Source organism: Perognathus longimembris, chromosome 25 (genome assembly GCF_023159225.1).
Source record: "Perognathus longimembris pacificus isolate PPM17 chromosome 25, ASM2315922v1, whole genome shotgun sequence".
Classification (NCBI taxonomy): domain Eukaryota; kingdom Metazoa; phylum Chordata; class Mammalia; order Rodentia; family Heteromyidae; genus Perognathus; species Perognathus longimembris.
In genome coordinates, this window is record NC_063185.1 from 12,899,964 (window position 1) to 12,926,524 (window position 26,561).

General features: G+C 51.1%; 2 protein-coding genes across 3 annotated transcripts in view; both read left to right on the plus strand.

Annotated features, from left to right (window-relative positions):
• Atox1 (antioxidant 1 copper chaperone) lies at positions 1-26,147 on the plus strand. Of its 2 annotated transcripts, XM_048334385.1 has the most exons (5): positions 1-104; positions 3,561-3,636; positions 5,948-6,115; positions 11,385-11,388; positions 26,101-26,147. In XM_048334385.1, the coding sequence occupies exons 1-3, from the start codon at positions 99-101 to the stop codon at positions 6,070-6,072; spliced, it is 207 nt and encodes a 68-aa protein (XP_048190342.1). In that variant the 5' UTR covers positions 1-98; the 3' UTR covers positions 6,073-6,115; positions 11,385-11,388; positions 26,101-26,147. The 2 variants fall into 2 exon arrangements, with proteins under 2 accessions (XP_048190342.1, XP_048190343.1); XM_048334386.1 differs by lacking the exons at positions 11,385-11,388; positions 26,101-26,147 and adding an exon at positions 6,671-6,764.
• Sparc (secreted protein acidic and cysteine rich) overlaps positions 22,138-26,561 on the plus strand; it is a 15,844-nt gene continuing 11,420 nt past the window's right edge. The window contains exon 1 of the mRNA XM_048334384.1: positions 22,138-22,286. The gene's annotated coding sequence lies outside the window, so the exon portion shown is untranslated. The remainder of the gene's footprint in view (positions 22,287-26,561) is intronic.

The following is a 26,561-nucleotide window of genomic DNA, read 5'->3' on the forward strand; positions in this document are numbered from 1 at the left end:
GGCGCGCACTCCCGGAAGCGCCGCCCCGGCCCTGGGGAGGCGTCGCCTTTGTCGCCGTCTCCGCCGCCGTGCCCGCTGCCGCCGCTGCCGCCTCGACCATGCCGGTGAGTGGCGCGGTCCCCGGCTCTATGCTGCCCTAACCGGGCTCCGGCGAGCCTCAGAGCAGCTGCTGACCCCCGGCCTCCCCCTCGCCCTTCGCCCTCCAGCAAAACCGGGCGCCGACGGGGCTCGGATGCCTGATCCCCAGCTGCCGTGAGACGGGCTGCGGCGACTGCCAAGCTCGAACCTTCCCTGAGGGGGCGTGGGTGTGCCGAGACCCCTGGCCTCCCCCGAGGGGGTGCCGAGACCCCCCCGGCCTTCCCTCCAGAGGGGGTGCGGGGGTGCCCAGACCCCCCCACCTTCCCTGCAGAGGGGGTGCGGGGGTGCCCAGACCCCCCCCGACCTTCCCTGCAGAGGGGGTGGGTGTCCCGAGACCCCGACCTTCCCTGCAAAGGGGATGCGGAGCCCCCCCCCAGGCCTTTCCTGTTGGGGGGGTGGATGTGTGGAGACACCACCACCCCCACCCCGCCTTCCCTGCAGAGAGAGCAGGTGCAGACCTCCCCGGGCCTCCCCTGAGAAAGAGGGGGTGCTTAGACCCCCCAGGCCTTCCCTAAGAGAGGGGTGCTGAGCCCCCTGAGGCCTCTCCTGAGAGGGAGGGGTGCTGAGCTCCTGAGGCCTCTCCTGAGAGGGGGGGGGTGCTGAGCCCCCCCTTCCCTGAGAGAGGGGGATGTTGAGATCCCCAGGCCGGCTGAGAGAAGGGTGGGGTGGCCCTGAACAGGTGAAGAATGTCTGTCCCCTCAGTGGTTTTTGGTCCCCCACCCACCCCACTTTTCACTTCCCCTGCCCACTCTGGCCTACTTCCAAGTCATTGCTGGGAAACTGACTGGAAACAGTGCTTTCCAACCCTTTCCAAGCTAGAACTTTTCTCCTGTCTGAAGCCCTGAGTCCAGGGGGACTTGGGGCTCCAAGTCACCAAAGCTCGCTCAGCAGAGTTTGGAAGACCCAGGTTTTTATCTGGTCTTTGCAGCCTGGCATTGTGCCAGAAGTAGGCTCATTGCTTCCATAAGAAATGGAGGCCTTTGGTGTTGGTTGTTTTCCTTTTGTTTGCTGTTTGTTTGTCTTGGGTGAAATAAGGTTTTTCTATGTAGCCTAGGCTAGCCTGGAATTCTCTCCTACCTCAGTCTCCCCACTGCTAAGATTACAGATGAGCACTGCCATGTTCCCCCCACCTCCCGCTTGTACTATGTTTCTAATCAAACAAAAAAGGTGGGGCAGTAATTTATTGGTAGTATTTTTTTGTGGAGGATCAGGCACAAGTTAAGCACTTTATCTCCTGGATCTGTGAGTCTTTATCTTGGCTAGGCCTGCAGGATAAGCCGTGGACAGAACCTGTCCTACTAGCTAGGGAGGGAGAAGCCATTCCATTTGCATTCCTGAGGTACTGGTTGGGGTCCTGCCATGTTTGCTTACCTCCTGGGTGATCAGTTAATGACCACGTGTCATGTCGGCCCCAGAGGTGTGCCCCAGGGGCCTTGTGTCTTAGCAGCCTGTCTCTGGAGGATCTGACAAGAGTTTTCAACGCATCATCGGGTGTCATTTCTTGTGGGTCTTCTCAAAGAACCCCAGGTTTGGACAAAGAATATATGGACTCAGCCTTACTGGTTGAGCCAGTTCACCTGTGGCAGTGTTTAATCACCCTGGGATTGGGAGAGAGGAGGCTATCAGGTTGTGTGTGTATGTGTTTTCTCGCGCGTGTGTGTGCATACGTGCACACACGCTTGTGTTTGGTGGTAGCAGTGAAGGAAAGGCAGCAGGGGGCCCCTCCCCACTTCTGGGGGCCCAGACATAGATGGTGTGAATGGGATCCACCAATGGTCCATCACACAAACAGTAATCGAAGCCTGGAAAGGATTTGTTGTCAAGGGACAGCCTCAAAACCAGACAGGAAAGAGTTAGGTTTGTAACCTGAGATAATTTTTCAAACAAAAGCTTAACAATAGCACAGGGTTTAGTAACCCAGAAACCTCTCGAAAAAAAAAAATCTGTGCCCTCGCTTGCCAACTGGATGACATCAGGCAAGTGACTTCATCTCTTCGTGCCTTGATTTCCTCACCTATAAAGACAAGACAGTGGCCCATGAGGTTGGGAGGCATGGCTGTTTGTTGGCATGCTAGCCAAGAAGCAAAGCCTCATTCACACTGTCTCTTAGGTGGACTTTCCATCGCCCTTAAGCTTAGAATACCATTCTACAGTGGGGGAGGCGAGCTCTGCGTGGTAATGTGGGTCAGCCTCTTGCCTTTTGACCTCTGTTAAGTGTGGATCACGAGAAACAGCCAGCCCTGTGCTCAGCCGTATTTGTTGACTTGAGATCTTTGGACTGCAAAAACCAGGCTCATTCACCAGGTGTTGCCCCCTTTCAGAGCTTCTTCCTCTGAGGGCCAGGGGTATGGGGGTGGTGGGCTTTGCTGTTCCCTGGGTGTAAACACTATCCCTTCATTCACATCCCCTTCCCATTCCCTTCCTCTTCCACGGACTGACTGCGGGTGAGTTCTCCTGCTTAAATTAAAACTACCAGGCAATCACTGTGCCCGTGGCCCACCTGTGTAGTTCTAGCGACTCAAGAGGCTGAGATCTGAGGATCGAGGTTTGAAGCCAGCCCAGGCAAGGGAGGAAAAAAAAAAGTGTGGCTCTTTCATCACAAAAAGCTGCAATTAAGTTGGTGCTGGTGGCTTACGCCTGTCAGCCTAGCTACTCAGGACCCTTAGATCTGAGGATTGCAGTTCCAAGCCAGCCCAGGCAGAAAAGTCCCCAGTGAGACTCTTATCTCCAATAAACAACTAAAAAAGGCCAGAAGTAGCTCTGTGGCCCAAGTGGTAGAGCGCTAGCCTTGAGCACCAAGAAGCTCAGGGACAGTGCCCAGGCCCTGAGTTCAAAACCCAAGAATGGCACAAAAACATCAGTAAATTAAATTAAAGATATTTCCATTTCAAGCTAGACATAGAATTTGATATGCAATGGGCTTAGTTTTTGTTGTTGTTGTTGTTTTTTTGCTTCTGGTACTAGAGCTTGAACTCAGGGCCTGGACGCTGCCCCTGAACTTTCTCACTCCAGCTGTCACTCTACTACTTGAGCCTCAGCTCCACTTTGGACTTTTTGTGATTGATTGGAAATGCATGTTTCACAGACTTTCCTTTCCCCGGCTGGCTTTGAACCGCCATCCTCAGATCTCAGCCTCCCTGAGTAGCTAGGATGACAGGCGTGAGCCAGCGGGGCCTGACTTGTGCTAATAATTCTTAAAAGAATGAGGTAACCACATTTTTTAAAGACAGAGTTCCACAGCTACAACTGTATTCTCCAAAATGTCTAGAATATGTACAGAAATATATTTCTCCATGTGAGTGAATGAATGAATGGGCTTGCAAGATCAGAAACGGGCTTCCCAAAGAGACCTTACTCTGCCTGCTGAGCAGCCCGGGCCCACGTGTGGGTCACCGCAGGACTTTGCTCCCGGTGTCTTTCAGAAACATGAATTCTCCGTGGACATGACCTGCCAAGGCTGTGCTGATGCTGTGTCTCGAGTCCTCAATAAGCTGGGAGGTAAGTTGGGGGACAGGGGGAGTGTTGCGTTTGATGTCCTATTCAAATGCACCAGGTGAAGCAGGAGAAGCTTGCTTTTACTTATTTATTCTTTGGTGCCAGTACCGGGGCTTGAACTCAAGGCCTGGGCACCATCCTTTAGCTTTTTCCGCTCAAGGCTAGCATTCTACCCCTTGAGCCATAGCTCCGCTTCTAGCTTCTTTAGCTCGTTCATTGGCGTTAAGAGTCTCACTGACCTTCTGACCTTCCTGCTCCAGCTGGGCTCAAACCGAGTTCCTCAGATCTCAGTCTCCTGAAGAGCTAGGATTACAGGCGTGCGCCTCTGGTCCCCCAGCTATAATTCTTACACCTCCATCGGATATACTCAGGAAGTCATTATTCTCACCCAGCCAGCCCCCCAGTCACAACTGACGACCAAAGAAGCCCAAGATCTGATCCTAGGGCTGTAACAACTAAATTGGGACCAGAGCGTCAGGGGTGCCAGAGCTCAATCTTAGAAGATTGTTCCCTCCCTCCCTCCCTCCCTTCCTTCCTTCCTTCCTTCTTTCCTTCCTTCCTTCCTTCCTTCCTTCCTTCCTTCCTTCCTTCCTTCCTTCCTTCCTTCCTTCCTTCCTTTCTTCCTCCTTCCTTCCCTCCCTCCCTCCCTCCCTCCCTCCTTCCTTCTTTCCTTCCTTTCTTTCTTTTTAAAGCCAGGTGCTGGTGGGTGGTTCACACCTGTCACCCTAGCTACTCAGGGGGCTGAGATCTGAGGCTCACAGTTCAAAGCCAGCCAGAACAGGAAAATCAGTGAGACTCTTATCTCCCATGAACCACCGGGAAACTGGAAGTGCTAGCCCTGAGCGAAAAAGCTCCAGACAGTACCCAGGCCCTGAGTTTAAGCTCCAGGAACACACACACACACACACACACTCATCAATAAAACCCAGGCTAAGGCTAACAGTCTCAGATAGAGTCTCCATTAGCAGTGTCAGTCTGGAACTTTCCATGTCTACAAGTTCCCCAGAGGGGAACAGACAAGAGCCCCACAGTGAGTCAGTGGCTGGCTCCAAGCCCTGGAAAATAGGATCTTACTTTGAAAGAAACTGACATGGTGGAAAGAACCTGTCTGCTGGCTTGCCGCGTGACCATGAGCTCTTCTCCCTGGGGGTCCCGGGCTCCCCCAGCCACAGTAGGAAAATATACATCCATGATGAGCTTGTGTTGGGTATGCTTCCCAAATGAAACTCAGGCTGGAGGCAGAGGCTCTGAGTTCCATCCTCAGCTCTACAAAAGAAAGAAAGAAAGAAAGAAAGAAAGAAAGAAAGAAAGAAAGAAAGAAAGAAAGAAAGAAAGAAAGAAAGAAAAGCCCAGGTGCCAGTGGCTCACACCTGTCATCCTAGCTACTCAGGAGGCTGAGATCTGAGGATTGTGGTTCAAGGCCAGCCTGGAGAGGAAAGTCTATGAGACGGAGTCTCCTCTCCAATGAACCACCACAGAAGCCCAAAATGGAGCTGTGACTCGCGTGGTAGAGTACTACCCTTGAGCAAAAAAGCTAAGGGACAGTGTGCAGATCCTAAGTTCAAGCCTCAGTAGTGGCATTACAAAAGCCTGGAGAGGAAAGTCTATGAGACGGAGTCTCCTCTCCAATGAACCACCACAGAAGCCCAAAATGGAGCTGTGACTCGCGTGGTAGAGTACTACCCTTGAGCAAAAAAGCTAAGGGACAGTGTGCAGATCCTAAGTTCAAGCCTCAGTAGTGGCATTACAAAATTAAATAATGAATGAATGGGTGAAATAAAACAAATAAACAACAAAGAAAAGATACACAGAAATCTGAGGGTGGTAGCTCATTGACACAGTCTTGCCTGGCATGTATGAGGCCCTAAATTCAATCCCTAGGCACACAGACATACACACAGACACACACACACACACAGACACACACACAGACACACACAGAAGAACATGGAACAGAGGGCTGGGAATGTGGCTTAGTGGTAGAGCACTTGCCTAGCATGAGTGAAGCCCTGGGTTCAATTCCTCAGTACCACACACACAGAAAAAGCCAGAAATGGTGCCGTGGCTCAAGTGATAGAGGGCTAACCTGGAGCAAAAGAAACACAAGGACAGTGCCCAGGCCCTGAGTTCAAGTCCCAGGACTGGCCCAAAAAAAAAAAAAAAAAAAAGAGCCTATATGTGACCTGAAAGTCTGAAAAATCCTTGATCTTGAGGAGTAGGGTGAGATGACCGATATTTTAGGAGTTTCTTTCTGTAAGTGGGAGGAGGGTCTCTCCTTCCTCCCCCCACCACACCCCATTTCCTCTTCCCACAGGTGTGGAGTTTAACATTGACCTACCCAACAAGAAGGTTAGCATCGAATCTGAGCACAGTACAGACACCCTGCTGGCCACGCTGAACAAAACAGGAAAGGCTGTGTCCTTCCTGGGCTCCAAGTAGCTCAGGCCCGGTCCTGGCCCGCGGGATGGGCTGTGGTGGCCAGGTACGTGTCGCTCTGGCTCTAACTGGGCAGAGAACCAAGGGTGGCTCACGCCTATCATCCTAGCTACTCAGAAGACTTGAGGTCTGAGGATCACAGTTCAAAGCCAGCTCAGGCAGGAAAGTCTGTGAGACTCTTACCTCCAATGGACCACCTGAAAATGGGAAGTGGTGCTGTAGCTCAAAGTGGTAGAGCACTAGCCTTGAGCAAAAGAGCTCAGGCCCTGAGTTCAAGCCCCATGACTAACCAAAAAAGGAGCAGGTGGAGAAAGAGGAAGAAGGAGGAGGAGGAGCAGAAGAAGGGAAAAGAAGAGGAGGAAATGGGAGTTTGGGACCCTCGGAGTGGCTTCGATTGGTTTTAAAGTCATCTTGGTCACCCAGCAGATCAGCTTCTGATCCCTTTCATTACCTCTCTGTCATGAACCAGACGCCATGGGCTTGCTACCCAGCCGGCTCAGGAAGAGGGTGTAGCGAGGGTCTTGCCTCGGCCATGTCTGCAGTGCTGCCGTATTCACGGTAGGGGGCGGCATCGCTCCACCTAACTTCTCCTCTCTCCTAGGCTGCACGGTTCAGCAGTGGAGGTCCCGCGGATTCCTCAGTGCCTGCGCCCCAATATAGTCTGCAATAAAGTCAAACTGCTTGTGTTGAAGAAATCGTCTGGGTGGCTTGCTTACTTAGGTAATTGGGAATCTCCAGAACTTTCTAGCAGGAGTCCAGCATCCTGTGGTTTCCGAGGGTTTGCTGTGTCCCGTCCTCTTTCTGAGTCTCATTGTTCTTCATCCATGAAGGGAAGCATTGGGCCGGTGATTTTCTTAGACTCAAAAAAAAAAAAAAGAATAAAGCAAAAAAATGTGCAGATCTGGGTACAGGTGGCTCAAGACTGTCATCCTCGCTACTCAGGAAGCTGAGATCTGAGGGTCGCGGTTCAAAGCCAGCCCAGTGCAAGAAAAGATTGTGAGACTCTTATCTCTAATGAATCACCAAAAAGCCAGAAGTGAGGCTGTGGCTCAAGAGGTAGCGTTGCCAGCCCAGAGTGAAAATGGTCAGAGACAACGCCCAGGCCTGATTCCAGCTCTAGTACCAGTGCACATGCGTGTGCACACACACACACACACACACACATGAAAACAAAGAGTGTTTCAAGTGAACAGACATTTCAGAGAGCTCAAATGCTAGGACAGTTGCAATTCCCAGAGGAAGATGTGGAGATGGAATTGTTTGAACAACAGCTCTCAAACTTCTGCCTCTCAAATGCTTTCTTCTTATTTTTGTTCTGATACCAGGGCTTGAACTCAGGGCGTAGGCTCTGTCCCTTACCTAGTTTTTATTTGTTGTTGTTGTTGTTGTTGTTCAAGGCTGGCACTCTACCAGTTGAGCCAAAGCTCCACTCCATTTTTTAGTTCATTGGAGATGAAAGTGGGCAGTGGATTTTTCCTTTCCAGGCTGGCTTTGGATGGTGATTCTCCCTCCTGAGTAGCCAGGATTATAGGCCTGAGCCACTGATCCCTGGCAGAGCAGCAACTGGGAACCCTCCAGGAGAAGATGAGCTCTGGGTCGCTGTGTATGGTTCAGACACTCGGTATTTCCATAGAATTGTTAGGCAAAAAAAAAAAAATAGCTTATCTATTATAAGATTTTACTGGTATACCTCCAAAAGGTCTAGACATTGAAAAAAGCACTGCTTTAAGCTGGAAGTCGAACTGTGGCACACATGGAAAAGCTTCGGGGACAACATCCAGGCCCTGAGTTCAAGCCCTAGGACCGGCACACACACACACACACACACACACACACACACACAAATAAAACCCCAATAAAATCACCGCTTAACTACTTTCTTGGTACTTCCTGGGGACCCAACGCTGCTGGGCCTAGAATGAGACCCAGCTTTGCCCTTCGCCAGCCATGACCATGAACTCCTTAACCTCTTCCAGAGACCCACGCAGGACGCCCACAGCTCAGATTTGTTGGGAAAGGACTCCATCAAGGGCCCTGGGAAGCCTCCTGGCCACCAGGGGGCGGTGTGGGGTCAGGAGCATTGCATGGGGCAGTTCTGAGACAAGCATTTCATTTAATTTTTTGCCCCTTCAGTTTCTTCTAAAGAGCCTTGGCAGGGGTGGGAATGTGGCCTAGTGGTAAAGTGCTCGCCTTGCATGCATGGAGCCCTGGGTTCGATTCCTCAGCACCACATACACAGAAATGGTGCTGTGGCTCACATGGTAGAGTACTGGCCTTGAGCAAAAGGAAGCCAGGGACAGTACTCAGGCCCTGAGTTCAAGCCCCAGGACTGGCAAAGTAAAATAAAAGAACCTTGGCATCTGGCTGGCTCCAGTGGAGGCTCTCCATCTTTTGCAAGGCCTGGCGGAGTTTCTTGTGCCCAGTAGGAGCCCCGGGGCTGTGTGGGGGATGATGGAGATTCCAGAGCAGCGTGGGGCTGGGTCTCCAGCTCTCACCCCTGTGAGTGGAATGCCCCCCACCCACCCTCTGTCTCCCTCAAGCCAGGCACAGGGGCTCACACCTGCCCTCCTAGCTGCTTAGGAGGCCGAGACCTGAGGATCGCAGTACTAAACCATCCTGTGAGATGGCTCCTCCCGTGAACCACCAGCAAAGCCAGAGGTGGCGCCGTGGCTCAAGTGGTAGAGCGCCAGCCTTGAGCACAAAAGCTCAGGGGCTGCGCTCAGGCCCTGAGTTCAAGCCCCGGGATTGGCACACACACGTACACACACAGACACATGTGAACCTCTCTCCCTTGCCCAGCACAGCTTTCCAGAACTTTCTCCACATCTGCAAGTCATTCCTTCCTCTGGACCTGAACATCATCCTGTGGTATTGGACCACAGCTGTCAACCATGCATTTTTTTTTGTGGGGGGGGAGTCCTGTGCCTTGAACTTAGGGCCTGGGCACTGTCCCTGAGCTTCATGTGCTCAAGGCTAGCACTCTACCGCTTGAGCCCCAGTGCCACTTCTGGCTTTTGCTGTTCCTGTGCTGAGGAATCGAACCCAGGGCTCCATGCATGCTAGGCGAGCGCTGTACCACTAAGCCACAGTCCCAGCCCAGCCATGCCTTCGGTCCTCACGGATCAAGCCGGGCACCCTGCCTCTGTGCTCAGAGACAGGGAGTGATGTTTGCTATGGCTGCAGGGTGCTGAGTCACTGGGACTCGCCCTTGAACTTGATTCCAGGCTCACCGGCTTTCTGGAAGGGCCTGGACCCTACCTGCGTCTTTTGGATTTGTGCTCACACCACCATCCTCCCACCTCGAAGAGGAGAGGGTGGCGCTAGGGGGGGGGGGCTGTGAGTCCGGCCGCCACCCCTCCTGGGTCATTCTGTCATGAACACCAGACTCTTCAAAAGCCCAAACCTGTCATTTCTTGGGGAGTGTCCACTGGAACCCTTTTTTTAGATTTCCATGGCTTTGAAGCCGTGGCCACTGTGTTTAGGGGACAGAAACAAGACGGCACGTCCCTCTGGGAATCCGTGAGTGGTTTCAGCCCCGCAGTGAAGTATCACAGCCTTTGTGGGCAAGGGCCCACCTTAAATCAGAGCAGGCCTGGCTATTTATTCATTCATTCATTCATTTTTGCCAATCCTGGGGCTTGAACTCAGGGCCTGGGTGCTATCCCTGAGCTTCTTTGGCTCAAGGCTAGTGCTCTATGACTTGAGCCACAGCCCCACGTCTGGCATTTTGTGGAGTTAATTGGGGTTACTTGGAGATAAGAGTCTCACAACCTTTTCTACTCCAGCCAGCTTTGCACTGTGATCCTCAGATCTCAGCCTCCTGGGTAGCTAGGCTTTCAGCTGTGAGCCACTGGGACCTGGCTACCCAACTATAGCCTTCAAAATTGGGTGGAAATCAGCCTGGACATTTTCTTATGACAGGATACATCAATAGAAAAGGCTTTGCAAGATTTATTTTATTATCAATAAATCCTCCATGCCTCCCTGATCTGAAGTGAAGAGGGAAGAGAGAGACAGGAGAGAAAGGGGGAGAGAAATTAACCATTTAGTGCCTTTCTGTGCCCAACTTTTCCCCTTTCATCTTTGTGTCAGTCCATACAATTTCGGTCTGTTATTTAAAATAAAAATACTGGCTTTGCCAGGTGCTGGTCATGGAAATCCTAGGTACTCAGGCTAAAATCCAAAGGATTGAGGCTCAAAGTCAGCCAAGGAAGAAAACTCTGGGGAGAGTCTATCGCCAGTTAACTAGCAAAATGCTGGGCCAGAATCATGGTTCAAGTATTAGAGCACCCACCATGAAGCCAAGCAAGGGCAAGGTACCAAAAAAAGTCTAGAAAAAATAGATGAAATTATAAGCCTATTGGCTTATTAACATGGGCTGAAATTAGTAACCATATTATTGCTAAAAGAAAATTTCCATTCCTTTTAAAAGTGTGGGCTGATCAACTCGTCTAAATTTTGCCTAGAATTTTCTATTTGAGCATTTAAAGTCATGATCACAGGAACTCCTTCAACTGAGGATACAGCAAGCTGTTTTGGTTGCCCTAATAAATACCAAATAAATATCAGACAAATTTAAATAGGACTTGGAAAGTTTCAACAAGACAACAAACCAGTGATCGTGGTGTTTGCTCTGAAATGGAACTGTGAACCAAATACTGTCCGTAGAAAAAGAAGGATCTTTTTTCCCCTCTAGCACTTTTGCTCTTCTTGGGTTATGCCTCGTGCTTTTCCATGACTGAATAGTATTCCATTGTATAGCCACACTGTATTTTTATTTATCCTGGTTTGTAGAAATGGACATTTCCATTTCTTTCCACGTGTTTTGCCTGCCAGAAACAAGCCTGCCAGAAATGGGACTTATTTATCTCTTTTTTTATAAATGGGCACATTCTATGTAATAATTTGCTTGGGGAAAATAAAGGAGGGGGGAGACGGAAGAGGGAGAGTGTTGGCTAAACACAAAACTCCCCAAGCCACGGGGTTCCGTGCTCTTTCATCCAGGAGTTTCTGGGAGCTTCTTTTCCTTTGGGTGGTCAGGCTGAGGCTCAATTGGCAGTCAAGCCCCTGGGAGCACAGCCCAGACTTCCTGGGGTACAAGAGGGAAAATAACCGTGGCTCCCCGGTGCACAGGGGGCTGTTGATGGAGGCGGCTGGGAAAGGAGCCGGCTAGACTTGCAGGGCCCCGGCCATGGCTGGAAGCTGGACCCGTGTGACTGGGCCCATTCTATACTCCGAGAGGCAGCAGGAACACAAACAACTCCCAGATGCACACTGGGTGGTTGCTGGCTAGCCAGGACCTTGGGTACCCTAAGGCTGGTGCCAGCCCACCCGTGGGGCTCAGCCAGCTCCCCCTCCACCCATCCACCCTTCACACACACACACACACACACACACACACACACACACACACACACCACAACACCAGGCTGGGCTGGGCTAGTTCCCTCACTCCCATGCTTCTGGGGGGCTCACAGGGAATGGAGTTTTACAGCATGTGTGGGATAGGCAGTATTTTTCCAAAGAAATGGGCTTTTATTCAAGTCCAGAAATGGGATTTTTTTTTTAATGTTCCCAGCCATGTTTGTAAAGGAAAGTAGAGGAAATGGATGAATGTGTCCTTCGTGGCACAAAAGGGCTGCAGGGATGCCTGCCTAGCTCTCCTGCTTCCCCCTTTCCTCCCCCATCCCCTTCCCCATACACACAAAGAGAAGTTGAGGAAATGCCAGGTTGGTCCAAGTCAAGCAAAGTTGCTTACTGAGAGTTGGGTGCCGGTGGCCCATGCCTGTCATCCTAGCTACTCAGAAGGCGGAGAGCTGAGGATCAGGGTTCAAAGCCAGCGTGGGCAGGAAAATCTATGAGACTCGTATCTCCAATGAACCACCCAAAAGCCAGAAGCAGCGTGATGATCGGATTACCACCTACCAACTTTTGATCAGAAGAAGCCTTCTGTCAAACACAGTCTTCAACCCCACCACACAAGGAACAGAAACAAGTGGTCTCTGATGGCATGGTTGTTTGTTTCTTTGTCCATTGTGGGGCTTTAACTCAGGGCTTCACACTCTGCTTGGCTTTTTCACCCAAGGCTGGTGCTCTACCACTTGAACCACAGTTCCACTCCCAGCTTTTTGCTGATTCATGGGAGATACGAGTCTCTCCCGTTTGTCTTTCTGCGTTGGCCTCCAACTAGGATCCTCAGATCTCAGCCTCCTGAGTAGCTAGAATTATAGACAGGAGGCGTCGGTGCCTGGCTCAATCTTTTTTTTGTGGAGATGAGTTGACTATGTGGCCCAGTCTGGTCTCGAACTCAAACTCCTGCCTCGTGCATCTCAGCCTCTGGAGTGCTGGGATTACAGGCACGAGTCACCACACCTGGCTTCCAGCACAATTCTGCATGTGGCTTCAGGACACACCCAGTGAGGAGCATGCGAATAGCTGGGAGACCTGGAATGTGGCTTTATTTGTTTCTTATTTTGAAGTGCAGAACTAGAGCCTCCCTCCAGAGTACTTCAGTGTTGCCCTTCTGGAATGCTCTGCCCCATCTGGCTACCCCTTCCCGAGCTATGCTGAGAGCCCTTTGTTTCCAGGCACAAGCAAGCTTCTTATCAGCAGGATGGAGAACCCGGTGCCAGCCTGGTGTCTTGCAAGGCGCTCTGTCAGGCCCCCATTGCTCCTCATGAGCACTGTCCCTGGCTTCTTTTTGCTCAAGGCTAGCACTCTACCACTTGGGCCACAGCGCCACTTCTGGCTTTTTCTATATATGTGGTACTGAGGAATCGAACCCAGGGCTTCATGCATGCTAGGCAAGCACTCTACCGCAAAGCCACCTTCCCAACCCCCAGAATACTATAATCATTATTATTTTATGTTGGAAGCAGTTTAGTGGAGAGTCAGAACTTCCCCTCCGGTCTTCCTGCCTCTAAGGTTTACTGACACCCATTCGAAGCCCCATCCTTTCCTCCCACCCCTCCCTGGTCCTCTCCAGGAAAGAAGAAAACTCCAGAAGAGGCCCAGCCCCCAAAGAAGGAGGAAGGCCAACTCCTCTAAGAGTTGGAGCAGCCTGCCCTGCATAGCTGGGTATGGAGTCATTTCAATTATCCCTGTGACCCAGACAGCAAACTCCAGACACAGCTGCAACTCCTTCCAGAAACTGGAACCGTCTTTCCAACTAAGCCTCCTTCTTGTCCCTTCTCGTGACTTGCCAGCCTTCACGTTCCTTTTCAGCCACAAAAGGGACAGCGCCTCCTTTGATCAGATATTGGATGTCTAGCTCAGCATGGTAGTGCACGCCTGTAATCCCAGCAGTGAGGCCCAAGGGCTCGTGAGTTTGAAGCCTATCTAGGCTATATGCATAGTGGAGGGAGAAGAGAGGAGGGGAAGGAAGGAAGGAAAGGCCCAGGACTGGGGGTGTAGCTCAAGAGGCAGAGAACTCAAGCTGGGCACTCGTGGTTCACGCCTGTAGTCCTAACTACTCGGAAGGCTGAGATCGGAGAATCATAGTTGGAAGCCAGGCGCGGCCAGAAAGCCTGTGAGACTCTCATCTCCAATTAACTACTAAAAAAGCCACTCGTGGAGCTGTCGCTTAAGTGGTAGAGCACTGGTCTTGAGCAAAAAAGCTCAAGGACAGCTCCCAGGCCTTGAGTTCAAGTCCCAAGAATGGCACACATACAACAATAACAATATTAGCAATACTTTTACTTAAGCTTTCAAATACTGACAACAATTTGTTTTGTTTCCCGATAGCCCAGACTGGCCTCCAACTCATGCTTCTTTGGCCTCTGAGACCACACCTGACAGAACACGCTCTTCTTTTTTCTTCCTTCCTTTCTTTCCTTTGTATTGGTAGCCAAGCAGATGTCTCCTAAAACCCCTGTGGTGAGTTGTTGATAACAAAACAATGATGGCTGGCATGGATTGCAGGCATGAAGTGAAGTGCCAGAGCAGTGACCCAAGGCCAAAGTCCTGCTGGCCTGGCCCAGGTTCCTGGGACATAGGGGGCCCAGAAAAAGTCCATAAGGAAATGCACAAGGAAGTGGCACTGTGGCTCAAGGGGTAGAGCACTAGCCTTGAGCACAGAGCATCAGAGATAGCGTCCGGGCCCAGAGTCCAAGCCCCAGGACCGACCAAAAGAAAAGGTAGGTGGTTAAATGATGGCTACTGTCAGGAGTTGAAAGCTGAGCATCTCACCTGGGCACTATAGGAAGGAAAGCAAATGTGCATACAACAGAGTCACATACAATAGAGATATTTGCTTATAATAGAGACATTTACATACAGCAGAGACCCATACAATGATGACATTTGCATATAACGGAGACATTTACATACAGCAGAGACATTTGCATACAAAGAGACACTTGCATACAATGGATGCATTTACATATGATGGAGAGCTTTGCATATGACAGAGACATGGCGTACTTTCCTTTTTTTTTTTCAAATTTTTCTTATCAAACTGATGGAGAGGTTACAGTTTCATACGTTAGGCATTGGATACATTACTTGTACTGTTTGTTACCTTGTCCCATACTTTCCTTATAGAAGCTCTGATAGCACTTACCTTCAACTGACAGATGGATAAAGAAATGTGACATATATGAAATCTAGGCCTGAAAGACATGAAGGGAGGAAGTCAGTGTAAAATGTGAGACTGTAGGAGCTAATGGGAGGGGAGAGTGGGAGAGGGTGAAGGAGGAGAAATAGGACTGAGGTACTCATATGAATCTATGAGAATGAAAGAATGGAAAATTGCACACACACACACCCCAAAAAAATGTAGAGTGCTGGTGGTTCGTGCTATAATCCTAGCTAGGATTATATGATGCTGAGATCTGAGGATCGAGGTTTGGCCAGAAAAGTCTGTGAGACTTTTTTTTTTTTTTTAATTTCTACTTTTGTTAGTTGTGGGGCTTGAACTCAGGGCCTGGGCGCTGTCCCTGAGCTCATTTGCTCAAGGCTAGCACTCTACCACTTTGAGCCACAGCTCCGCTCCCAGTTTTCTGATTGTTATTTGGATATAAATTCTCATGGGCTTTCATGCCTAGAATGGCTTTGAACCAAAATCCTCAGATCTCAGCCTCCTGAGTAGCTAGGATGACAGGCGGGAACCGCCGGCACCCAGTGTCTGTGAGACTGTTAGCTCCCAATTAATTACCAAGAAAGAACTGGAAGTGGAGCTGTGGTTCAAATGGTAGAGCATCATTCTTGAACAAAGAAACCTCAAGGTCAGTACCCAAGCCCTGAGTTCAAACCCTAGTACCAAGCATGTGGGTGCACACCTATGCATACACAATAACACAAGATTGTATGATTATCAGAAAAGCAAGGGGTTGGAGATGTGGCTCAGGTTCACAGAGTGCCAGCCAATGAGCAAAAGCAAGAGTCAGATACCAAGTTTGAGTCCTGGTCTGGGACCAAAAAAAAAAAGGAAATTCAATACAGAAGTATAAAGAAGTATTATTTCTTCTTCTCCTTCTCCTTCTTCTTCTTCTTCTTCTTCTTCTTCTTCTTCTTCTTCTTCTTCTTCTTCTTCTTCTTCTTCTTCTTCGTCTTCTCTTCTTCTTCTTCCTCCTCCTCCTCCTCCTCCTCCTCCCTCTTTCTCCTCTTCCCTCTTTTTCCTCTTCCTCCTCCTCCTCCTTCTCCTTCTTTCTCCTCTTCCTCCTTCTCCTTCTCTCTCCCCTCTTCTCTCTCTTCCTCTCTTCCCCTCTCCTCTTCAGACAAACATATATGGTTTGACTGGGTTTTCATACCTCAATCTTGCGTTCTCTCTCTCTCTCTCTCTCTCTCTCTCCCTCCCTCCCTCCTCCCCTCCCTCCCTCCCTCTTTCTCCTTCTCTCTTTCATTCTCATTCTTCCTCTCTTAACAAAGTTCAGCTTTGGCTACTTTCAAAGCATGACTCACACAGATAAAAAATAAAATAAAAATAAAAAACCCATCCTGTCAGTGAAATCAGTAGGATGATAAATGTCCCCAGGAGAGCTATGATGTTGACAGTGACAATGGGCTCTGGAAGAAGTGGGGAGGGGGGCAGTGCTGGCTCACACCCCTTGCTGATCACATCCTCCAGGCAGTAAAGCTGCCCCCTCGGGAGGCCCCTGGAGTCAGGGCTGTCATCAACAGTCAACTGTCCACAGCCCCAAAGACAAACCCCAGACAAGGAGCCTTCCAGCCCAACCATGGAGGCCACGGGTCACATACCCTCTCTCTCTCTCTCTCTCTCTCTCTCTCTCTCTCTCTCTCTCTCTCTCTCTCTCTCTCTCTCTCTCTCCCACCCTCCCTCCCTTTCCTTCTTTTTCTCTCCTTCCTGTCTCTTTCTTTTCTTGATTGAGGCCACACTGGGATTTGATCCCTGGGCCTCATGCTTGCTGGACAAATGTGCTTCCCCGTGAGCCACACCCCCAAGCTTGTTTCAGTAAGTTTTCTCCACATGGGACCCTCTTCTTCTCGGCATACCCTGATCTGTCTGCCTTTCTCCTGTGTCTGCCTCTCTCTCTCCTGCTCCCTGAGACTGCCTCTTTCTCTGTCTTGATGGAAGGACTCCCTTCCCCGGGGTCTTGGCGGTGATCAGAGCTGCCTGGGACCTGGGGTAAGGACCGAGGCCCTCTGTGCCTGCCCTTCTCTGTAGAAGAGGCTGGGGATCGGATGGCCCCTTGGCCGGTGAGTTGCTGCGGGCACAGGGACGTGGCAGAAGGCCGGCCAGGCTGCAGAGGCCCCGGGCCAGTGCCTGCCCAGCTGGCTGGGCCGAGGTGACTTCACACCACAAAAATGTCTGAATCAGGAGAATAACGGAACTTGGGGCGGGGCTGGTGGGGAGGAGGGGAAGGCCTCGGAGCTGGGGCCCATGGTGGGGGGGGGGGAGGACAGACATGGTGTGTACCTGGGAACTGGCTAGGATTCCTCCCACCCTAGGGTCTCCCTTATGGTTCTGGGATATGGGGAGCAAAGAACTCTTCTCCCATGGTGGGAGGAGGCGTGGGGGGGGGTAGAAGCTGGGACAAGGGATGCCAGGGCCTCTGTCAACAAAACTCCAGCACCAGAATAGTGCATTCCTGAGATCTGGGGGTGGGAGGTTCAAGGACGGAGGGAGGGGGAGAGGGAGAGAGAAGAAAGGAAGGGGGAGAAGAGAAGAGAGGAATGAGGGAAGGAAAGGGGAAGAGAAGAAAGAAGAGAGAAAGGAAGGGGAAGGGGTGGGGAGAGGAGAGGGGAGAAGAGAAGAAGGGGAAGTGGAGAGGGAGAGGAAAAAAAGGGTAGGGGAGAGGAAGGAGAGGGAGGAGAGAGAGAGAGAGGTGAGACAGGGTTGGAGAGGGAAGTAGAAAGAAAGAAGAGAGCAGAGAGATGGAAGAGAGGAGAGATAGTACAGAGAGAGAGGCTGGGTGCCAGTGGCTCACGCCTGTCATCTTAGCTACTCAGGAGGCTGAGATCTGAGAATCATGGTTCAAAGCCAGCCTGGCCAGGAAAGTCCCTGAGATTATTATCTCCAATAAACTACTCAGGAAAAAAATAAAGCCAGAAGTGGCGCTGTGGCTCAAGCAGTAAAGCACTAGCCTTGAGCAAAATAAACTCAGGGAGAGCACTGGGCTCCAAGTTCAAGCCCCTAGCCTGGAGTTCAAGCCCCACAACTGGCATAAATAAATAAATCAACCAATAGTAATAAAATAAAGATGAAAATATGTTAGATTCCTATTCAGAGTTTCCCAGTCCTTCCATCTTTCTCCTGGGTCTTGCCTCTGTGGCACTGGCGGTGCCCAGCTGCCTTTGACCCATCTACTGCCACCCTGGGCGGAGTTGGAGGAGCTCTACAGTCGATTGTTTCTGCCTCCTCCCATCCCCTGTAACGGTCCAGGGCCAGCAAACACTTCACACGCAGGCACCAATTTTCTTCGGAAACCCCGCAGGCCTACATCTCTTTCCTCAAGGCAGGAAGAAAGCCCAACCCGAACAACGTGGCAGCAAGTACAGTGTTCCCACATGTGACCTACAAACCAAACCTCTCTGCTCAGCCTCCACAGCCGTGAAGCCAGGAGTGATGTAGGAATGATGGCCCAGGGACGTGGCAGCCCTGTGGCTGCCACCCCACCACCCAGAGCCACAGTCCAGAGCCTCCCTGTGTCTTCCCAAGGCAGCCAGGGGAGTCTTGGGGCTGGAGCAGGCACAAATGGGGATGGAGAGCTTCAGATTAGACAGCTCAGTCTCTCCACCATCTCAGGGGGTCCATTTCCCAAGGCCAGGCTAGCCTCAGATCTAGTGGTAGTAGCCCATCCCGTCAGCTCTCCACACTCCTGGCTCCTGTGCTATCCTAGATAGGAGTGCTTTTTGTGCTTTACCACTTGAGCCACTGCTTCCCACTTCTGGCTTTTTATTGGTTCACTGGAGATAAGAGTCTCACAAACTTTCCTGCCTGGGCTGGCTTCGAGCTATGACCCCCAGATCTTGGCCTCCTGAATAGCTAGAATTACATGGGAGAACCACTAGGCTCCGGCAGTGGGGTCTCTCTCTCTCTCCTCTCTCTCTCTCTCTCTCTCTCTCTCTCTCTCTCTCTCTCCCCTAGACCTGGGGCTTCAACTCAGGGCCTGGGTACTGTCCCTGAGCTTCTTTTGCTCAAGGTTAGCACTCTACACTCGAGCCACAGCGCCACTTCTGCCTTTTTCTGTTTATGTGGTGCTGAGGAGTCGAACCCAGGGCTTCATGCATGCTAGGCAAGCACTCTACCACTCAGCCACATTCCCAGCCCCAGGAAACACTCTTGTTAGGACTCTAAAAAATGTAGTTGCAGCTCTCTCCTGGGACTTTGGCAAGTCCCTTCTGTCTTCCAAGCCCACGAGGTGCCTAGAAAATCCCAACTTTTCTACATTAGAGATCAAATAAAAGCACCACTCCATGAAATTACAAGGTTAAAGTCCTTTGTGTCTGGGTGTTTGTGGCTCACGCTGGTCATCCTAGTTACTGGGGAGGCTGAGATCTGAGGATTATGGTTTGAAGCCAGCCCAGGCAGGGAAGTCCCTGAGACTCTTATCTCCAATTAAGCGCCATGAAGAGCCAGAGGTAGAGCTGTGACTTAAGTGGTAGAGCACTGCTAGACTTGTATGGAAAAACAAGCTCAGGGACAGCGCCCAGCACTTGAGTTCAAACCCCAGGACTGTCTCTCTCTCTCTCTCTCTCTCTCTCTCTCTCTCTCTCTCTCTCTCTCTCTCTCTGTCACACACACACACACACACACACACACACTCATGAAGGAGTGTCTTTAGCTTCCTCTATGTTTGGCCTGGCCCCGGTGGCAGCCTCTCTGCCCAGGGACTGAGGGCCAGATAACAATGGGGTCTCTGTGTGCACAGCAGCCAATGGCAGGGCTGGGATGGGGGGGGGGGCTCTGCCCCAGGGAAAGATACAGTAACACTGACTCAATCAGTCTTGCGTGCCCCGCAGCCTTGACTCTGAGCCAGACACACAAAGGTGCAACATTGCTGGCTGCCATGCATAAACCTGGACCCTACTTCTACTGAGCTTGAGGAAGAGGCTGAGCAGACTCTACCCTGAGCCTAGAGCTGGGAGACCAAGGCTCAGGCCTAGCTCAGGCCTGCAACTTGGGGGCACTGAACTAGGCAAGGAGAATGTAGGATTGGATAGGATCCAGCTGCTCTAAAAGAAGAGGAGAGAGCTGGGCGTGGATGGCTCACGCCTGGCATCCTAGCTACCCAGGAGGCTGAGAGCTGAGGATCATGGTTCAAAGCCAGCCCAGGCAGGAAAGCCTGTGAGACTCTTATCTCCAATGAACCACCAGAAAACTGGAAGTGGGGCTGTGGCTCAAAGTGGTAGAGCACTAGCCTTGAGCTGAAGAGCTCAGGGACAGCGCCCAGGCTATGAGTTCAAGCCCTGGAACTGATTTTTTTTTTTTTTAAAGGCAGAAGTATGGCTCAAGTGGCAGAGTGCTAGTTTCAAGCACAAAAAGCTAAGTGACAGTGAGTGTGAGTGCCCAGGCCCTGAGTCCTGGCACACACACACACACACACACACACACACATACACACACCCCAGAAGAGGAGGAGGAGAAGGAGGGGGAGGGATAGATGGATGGGTTTGGAGTGACTAGAAGAAGATGAGCAGCTTTAGCCAGTTGTGTGTGTGTGTGTGTGTGTGTGTGTGTGTGTGTGTGTGTGTGTGTGTGTGTGTGTTGGATGGGGGCAGTTCTGGGCCTTGAACTCAGGGCCTGGGCACTATCTCTGAGCTTCCTTTGCTCAAGGCTAGCACTCTACCACTTGAGCCACAGCACCACTTCTGGCTTTTTTTGTTTATGTGGTACCGGGGAATCGAACCCAGGGCTTCATGCGTGTTAGTTAAGCAAGCACTCTACCGCTAAGCCACACTCCCAGCCCTGAGCTTCTTGCATGGGCTCTAAGCTGTAGCATCATTCATTTCTCTGACCTTGGATTTCTTCATCTTTAAAGTGGGGATGGTCAGCCAGAGGCTGGTGGCTCACACCTGTAATCCTAGCTACTCAAGAGGCTGAGATCTAAGGATTAGGGTTTGAAGCCAGCCTGGGAAGACAAACACCCAATTAACTAGCAAAAAGCTGGGAGTTGGAGGTATGGCTCAAGTGGTAGAGCAGCAACCTTGAGTGAAAAAGCTAAGTGAGAGGTTAAGGTCGAGTTCAAGCCCCAGTACCTGCTCATACAGAAGGAAAAAAAAGAGGAAGGAAGGAAGGAAGGAAGGAAGGAAGGAAGGAAGGAAGGAAGGAAGGAAGGAAGGAAGGAAGGAAGGAAGGAAAGAAGGAAGGAAAGGGGAGGGAGGAAGGGAAGGAGGGAGGGAAGGAGGTAGGGAGGAAACAGTTCTAAGTGTGGAGATGGTTATTGTGCCTACCTTTGGTGCACAAAATAACCCCCTGCCTCCAGCTGTTCAAGCCCCAGCTGCAACGACGTGACTTGACCTGGCAAGGGGGGCTTTTGTGGCTTATGTTAAGGCTTCGGGGATAAACTTAGATTATCCACAGGGCCCTAAGGAAATCCTGAGTCATCAGAAGCTAGAAGCCAGAGGGTCAAAGTTCCCCCCCCACGCACACACAAAAGGAGCAAAGGCAAAAGCAGAAGTTCTGAGTTCAAGCCCCAGTCCCAACACAGAACAAACAAGATATTATTACCTGTAAGTAGCTGTACAAAGAGGTTTTCATTTCGCGTATCAGTGTTCGAGCACCACGCATTTTGATCCACGTCACCCCTTTCATTTCTCCCCCCATCTCTCTCTGTCCCCCAAAGTTACCTGGTTCCATTTTCACACATGGGCATTGAATATTATGACCGTGTTTGCCCACCCTTTCTCTCTCCATTGCTCTGCCCCCCCCTCCTTTGAGCCCTGTTCTCCTCTGATCAAACATACAACTAAAGCTTACAGTGAACACTTCCCCCCCCCCCCCCACTCATCAAGGCTGCTGCCGGTGCCAGCTCGTTTTGTCTGCCAAGTGCAGACTTCAACTGGGCACCAGTGGCTCACGCCTGTCATCCTAGCTACTCAGGAGGCTGAGATCTGAGGATCATAGTTCAAAGCCAGCCTGGGCAGGAAAGGCCATGAGACCCTTATCTCCAGTGAACCCCCAGAAAACCGGAAGTGATGTTGCAGCTCAAAGTCATTAGAGCACTCGCCTTGAGCAAAAAGAGTTCAGGGACAGCACCCAGGCCCTGAGTTCAAGCCCCAGGACTGGCAAGAAAAACAAAAAAATAAAAAGAGTTCATCTGGAATTATTCTGCTCTTCTTGGCATTGCCTAATAGAATTAATAGACTAGAATGGGATACTCTAGTGAGTTTTACTGGCCATCAAGTCAGGACACGGGTCCTGTCTCTGCCCCAGGGGGATATTTGGGTAATCCCTCTCGGTCTCTAGGCCCACTGAACAAGGACAAAGCTGTTCTAGATGATTCCTGGGGTCCATCCAGCCTTGGCATTCCTGATGAGGTTGATGGGGGACTGGGGGGGTGTCAGGTCAGGATGGCAAGGGGGAAGGAAGAAAGCAAGAGACAGAGGTAGTTTTGGGGCAAAGGAGGGGGAGGCAGAGTGGAGAGAAGGAGGAGACAGAGGAGGAGGAGGAGGAGGGACTGAGGGGGGAGGGGGAGGGCAGACCCAGCCCCCAGCTCCCGAGTGGCTTCCTGTGTCTGTCTCAAAACCCCAGCACATTCCTGCAGTTCTCCACACCAGCCCGGACTGCTCAGCCTGCCTGCCTGCCTGTCGCCGAGGTAAGCAAGCCCCAGTCCACATCTCAGCTTGCACCCCATCGGCCCTGCTAGCCTGCCACCCCCCCTCCCCAACACTGCCCGGTCCTGACCCACTGCCTTTTGCCTGGCAGAGGGCAATTCAAGACTTGGTCGCTCAGTTTAGCTTTTAGATCTGCCGGAGAACCAACAAGCACACAAAACCATCCTGCAGTGGCCATAGAATGCTTTCTCTCTGTCTCTCCGGCCTTCAGAAGCTGTCTGTCTGTCTGTCTGTCTGTCTGCCTGGCCTCTTGCTTCTTTGCCAACCTGGCCTCCATTCTGGGAATCCGATCCCATCACACAGCCACTACTGATTGCCCCAGCTGGCTGTTGATCCTGTTTTCCAGAACAGTCTTTCTTGACTCACTTCCCAAAGATCTGGGGCAGAAGCACCCATGAGACACCGACGAATCCCTGAATGGCAAAAGCGGGGGTTCAGCCTGGACCCTCCCCCCAATATCCCCCTTACTCTACCCAGTCCGTCTGGCCCCTTCTGCCTGCAATGGCACCTGCCCTGAGCCATGGTGGTAGACTGGCCATTGTTCCTCTGTCTCCCGGGTTTCTGGGAGAAGGCCTACATCAGGAGTAGCTCTTAAGGGAACGGGGTCTCAAGAACCTAGGAAGGCAGATATCCAAGCAAGGATATGGAGGGGAAAAAACAAAAAACCAGTAGGAATACATTTGGGGGGCGGGGGGGCTTCTATACTCACTGGCTTTGAAAGGCATGAAGAGATCTACACCCACCGGCTCACTTTCTGATGGCTTCTTTGCTTCTTTGAGGATTGTCCAGGGCGGGGGGGGGGGGGGTCTTCTGTGTCCTCTGGGGGGACTGGGTGGGGGGAGGCCAAGGGGAAAGATGAATCATCATCAAGGAGGTATGTGTTTTTTCCTCTGAGAAAGAGCATTGGGTGTTCTGTTTCTATCATCTGCAAGGGTCTGTGACTTGATTTAGGAGTCATCTTAGGGGCAATCTTTGGGGGTCGTGCCCTTGGTTTAGCCTCCTTGTCTGTGATAGAAGAGGACTCTGGTCTTTAGGGTGCCCGGGATCCCCGTAGAACTTTCTAAAGGAAGTCTCTTCAATGAGATCACAAGCGTGTTACAGTCGGAGTTTTTTAGGTTAGGGAAAGCCAAGAGTTAAACTCAGACACCAGTTGCCACATCGGCAAGGGGGAGGGAGGGAGGGAGCAAGGGAGGGGGAGAAGGAGGGGTGAAGGGAGGATGGGGGCTGCCCCAGAAGGAGTCAACTTTTGCAACTTTCTCCAAGCCCCCGCCTACCATAGACGTAGAAGCTCTTCTGGGCTGTGTGACTCCCTCTCAGAGGAATGTTAGTCGCCATGGTAACCTTTTTCTATTTTTTTTTCTCCAGGGTCTTTGCCTTGCTGGCTGGGAGGGGACTTTGGGAACACTTTGAGAACAACATCAGGCCCTCATTCACTCCTTCCACCCTGCCCCCCAACACACAGGGGACAACACACACACACACACACACACACACACACACACACGGAAGTGCTTTGATCAGATGGATTTAACTTAATGCATCCTATTGCCAATGAAATCATTCATTCCTTGCTTCCTCCCCCCTCCCCTCCTAGGGCAGCTCCATTATTTGAGAGTTTGTAAAAGTGCCCACGTGGGTGTTTGGGTTTTTTTGTTTTTGTTTTTGGGGTTTTCTTAATGACCATATTGTTTAGATAGGCATCTGTGGCACCTGCCTGTCATCCTAGCTACTTGGGGTCCTCAGATCTGAGAATCAAGGTTCAAAGCCAGTCCCGGGCAAGAAAGTCCATGAGACTTTTGTCTCCTATGAACGACTCCAAGAGCCTGAAGTGGAACTGTGGCTCTCAAGCGGCAGAATGCGAATAGCGTTGAGTGGAAAAAGCTGCGTGACAGAGCCGAGGTCCCGAGTTCGAACCCCAGATCTGGCACTGAAAGAAAATAAAAACTCTCTCTTTGCTGGTCTGCGATGGCTTAGCCCAGCCTATATGGCTTCATCATTCGATCCAGTGCTGGTTTGAAAGTGGCCACTAGTTTTCTTCTAGCTGATTCCTTTCTCCAACCCTCCATCATAAAGGGAGAGAAGGAAAAGCTAGCAAGAAGCATCTAGGCAGATCTGAGGATTAAGGGAGTCATCTCCCTGTTCCCTTCTCTCCTCCCCACCTTCCTTCCCTCCCATCCTAAATAATGAACCCCAGGAGCAGGTGAGCCCTCCAGGCCAGAAGCAGCACGTACAGACAGAATCCTCTAGAAAAACAGCCTCCTCCTTCGCCTTGAGATATATTCAACAGTCACGCATGCACTCAGGCCATGGACGCTTGACGCTAGCATCATGTCTGTAGGGAAACTAGACAGAGACAACAACTCCCCGCAGTTGGATTCTTCCAGAAATATAGTAACAACTTCTTTTTTATTTTTTATTTTTGGAGGGAGGGGAAATCCCTTTGGGTCACACCAAGCTCTTCATAGTATTAAGATCTCAGATGAAGAAAAGGGTGGGGGGGGGGTGGGAACCAAACAGACAAAAGGTTCCGAACATCTGGAAGTTTGGCTCCACCCATTTGCCCTAGGATCCTTAAGTGACTCACTTTCCCCCCTCTGGGCCTTGCATTTATTCTCTATCTTTAAAAGAAGAAGAGGCATAGCCAAGAACTTTCTCCTGGCCCATTCACCGTAATCCCACTGGTAATGGCTGCCCAGGAAGAGCCCTGGGCTCTTATGAGCCTGTGATGGATTAGTAATGTCTGCACAGAAGGAGCAATGCACTGCCACGTCCAGGGTGTCTGGGACAACCTGGACACTCGGATGTTATTTGTGGATGCGGAAGCCCCACCCCAAGTTTGGGCTAGCCACAGCGAAACGTGGCAGCCATGTCTGGTGTTGGTGGAATCTCAGCTGGGTGGAGTCTAGCCACAAAACCCTGGAGTCTCTAATTTACCCGCCCCCCCCCCCCGCCCCACCTTGTCAATCCTTGTCAGATTTTTTTTTTAACTTTTACCTTTCCAGCAGGAAATATTACTCGTGGAAGTGGGTGTTGAGTGATAAGGCAGTGGTAGTGTGTGTGTGTGTGTGGGGGGGGTATTCCAAAAAGCTAAGCTTCTTCTTGCATTGATTTGGCAAGTCAGTCCTGGGGCTTGGATTCAGGACCTGGGCACTGTCCCTGAACTTCTTTGGCTCAAGGCTAGCACTCTACCACTTGAGTCACAGCACCACTTCTGGCTTTTTCTGTGTATGTGGTACTGAGGAATCGAACCCAGGGCTTCATGCATGCTAGGCAAGCACTCTACCGCTAAGCCACCTGCCCAGCCCCGCTGCTGCTCTTTCTAAGAGCCCGTAATCCTGAGACTCGCGGTCTAAAATTCTGTGATTCTGAGATTTTTCCCCTACCTGTGGCATCCAATGGCTTTTCCACACCTAGGGGAACTCGAGGAGATCCTTTATGTTAAAAAGGAGGTGAGCTGGGGTGGGTAAGTGAGGATAGCTGTACTTTTCCATCTCCAGAATCTTGCCAGAGAGAGAGAGAGAGAGAGAGAGAGAGAGAGAGAGAGAGAGAGAGAGAGAGAGAGAGAGCGCTCAGCTTCAGGTCTCCCTGGCAGGCAAGACTAGTGTTCAGCTCTCTCCAGAGCAAATAAAAGCCCAAGGAAAGGACGTCTTGTCCGGAACCCAAGGCAATGATGGTGGCGGGGTTGAGCAAGGGGTGTCTATGTGTGGTGGTCACCTAGCCAAGGGAAATATGTCTCCATTTCCTCTCTTGCTTGGGGCTTCTTTTTTCCTTTCCTGCACCCCAGGGCCAGCTCAGCCTCATGGGGCCCCATGCAGGTAAAAGGGAGCCAGTACTCAGGTGTTGGCTAATTCTTTCTGCAGCCTTCCTTCCTTCCTTCCTTCCTTCCTTCCTTCCTTCCTTCCTTCCTTCCTTCCTTCCTTCCTTCTTTCCTTCCTTCCTTCCTTCTCTTCTCTTCTTTCTCTTTCTTTCTCTCTCTGCCTATCTGCCTGTCCCCTCCTCCTGCCCTGCCCACTCCAGCACTGGGATTTGAACTCAGAGCCTGAGTACCATTCCTTAGCCCTCCACCACTCAAGCCACAGCTCTACTTCTGGCTTTTCGGTGATTAACTGGAGATAAAAGTCTCACAGATGTTCCTTCCCGGGCTGCTTTCCAACTTCCATCCTCAGATCTCAGCCTCCTGAGTAACTAGGATTATAGGCAGGAGCCGCTGGTGCCTGGCTAGTTTTTGAGGGTGTCTGTTTGTTTGTTTTTAATCC

Coding starts and splice junctions, on each gene's coding strand:
- Atox1 (XM_048334385.1), top strand. Junction 3,637..5,947: donor AGTCCTCAATAAGCTGGGAG/GTAAGTTGGGGG, acceptor CTCTTCCCACAG/GTGTGGAGTTTAACATTGAC.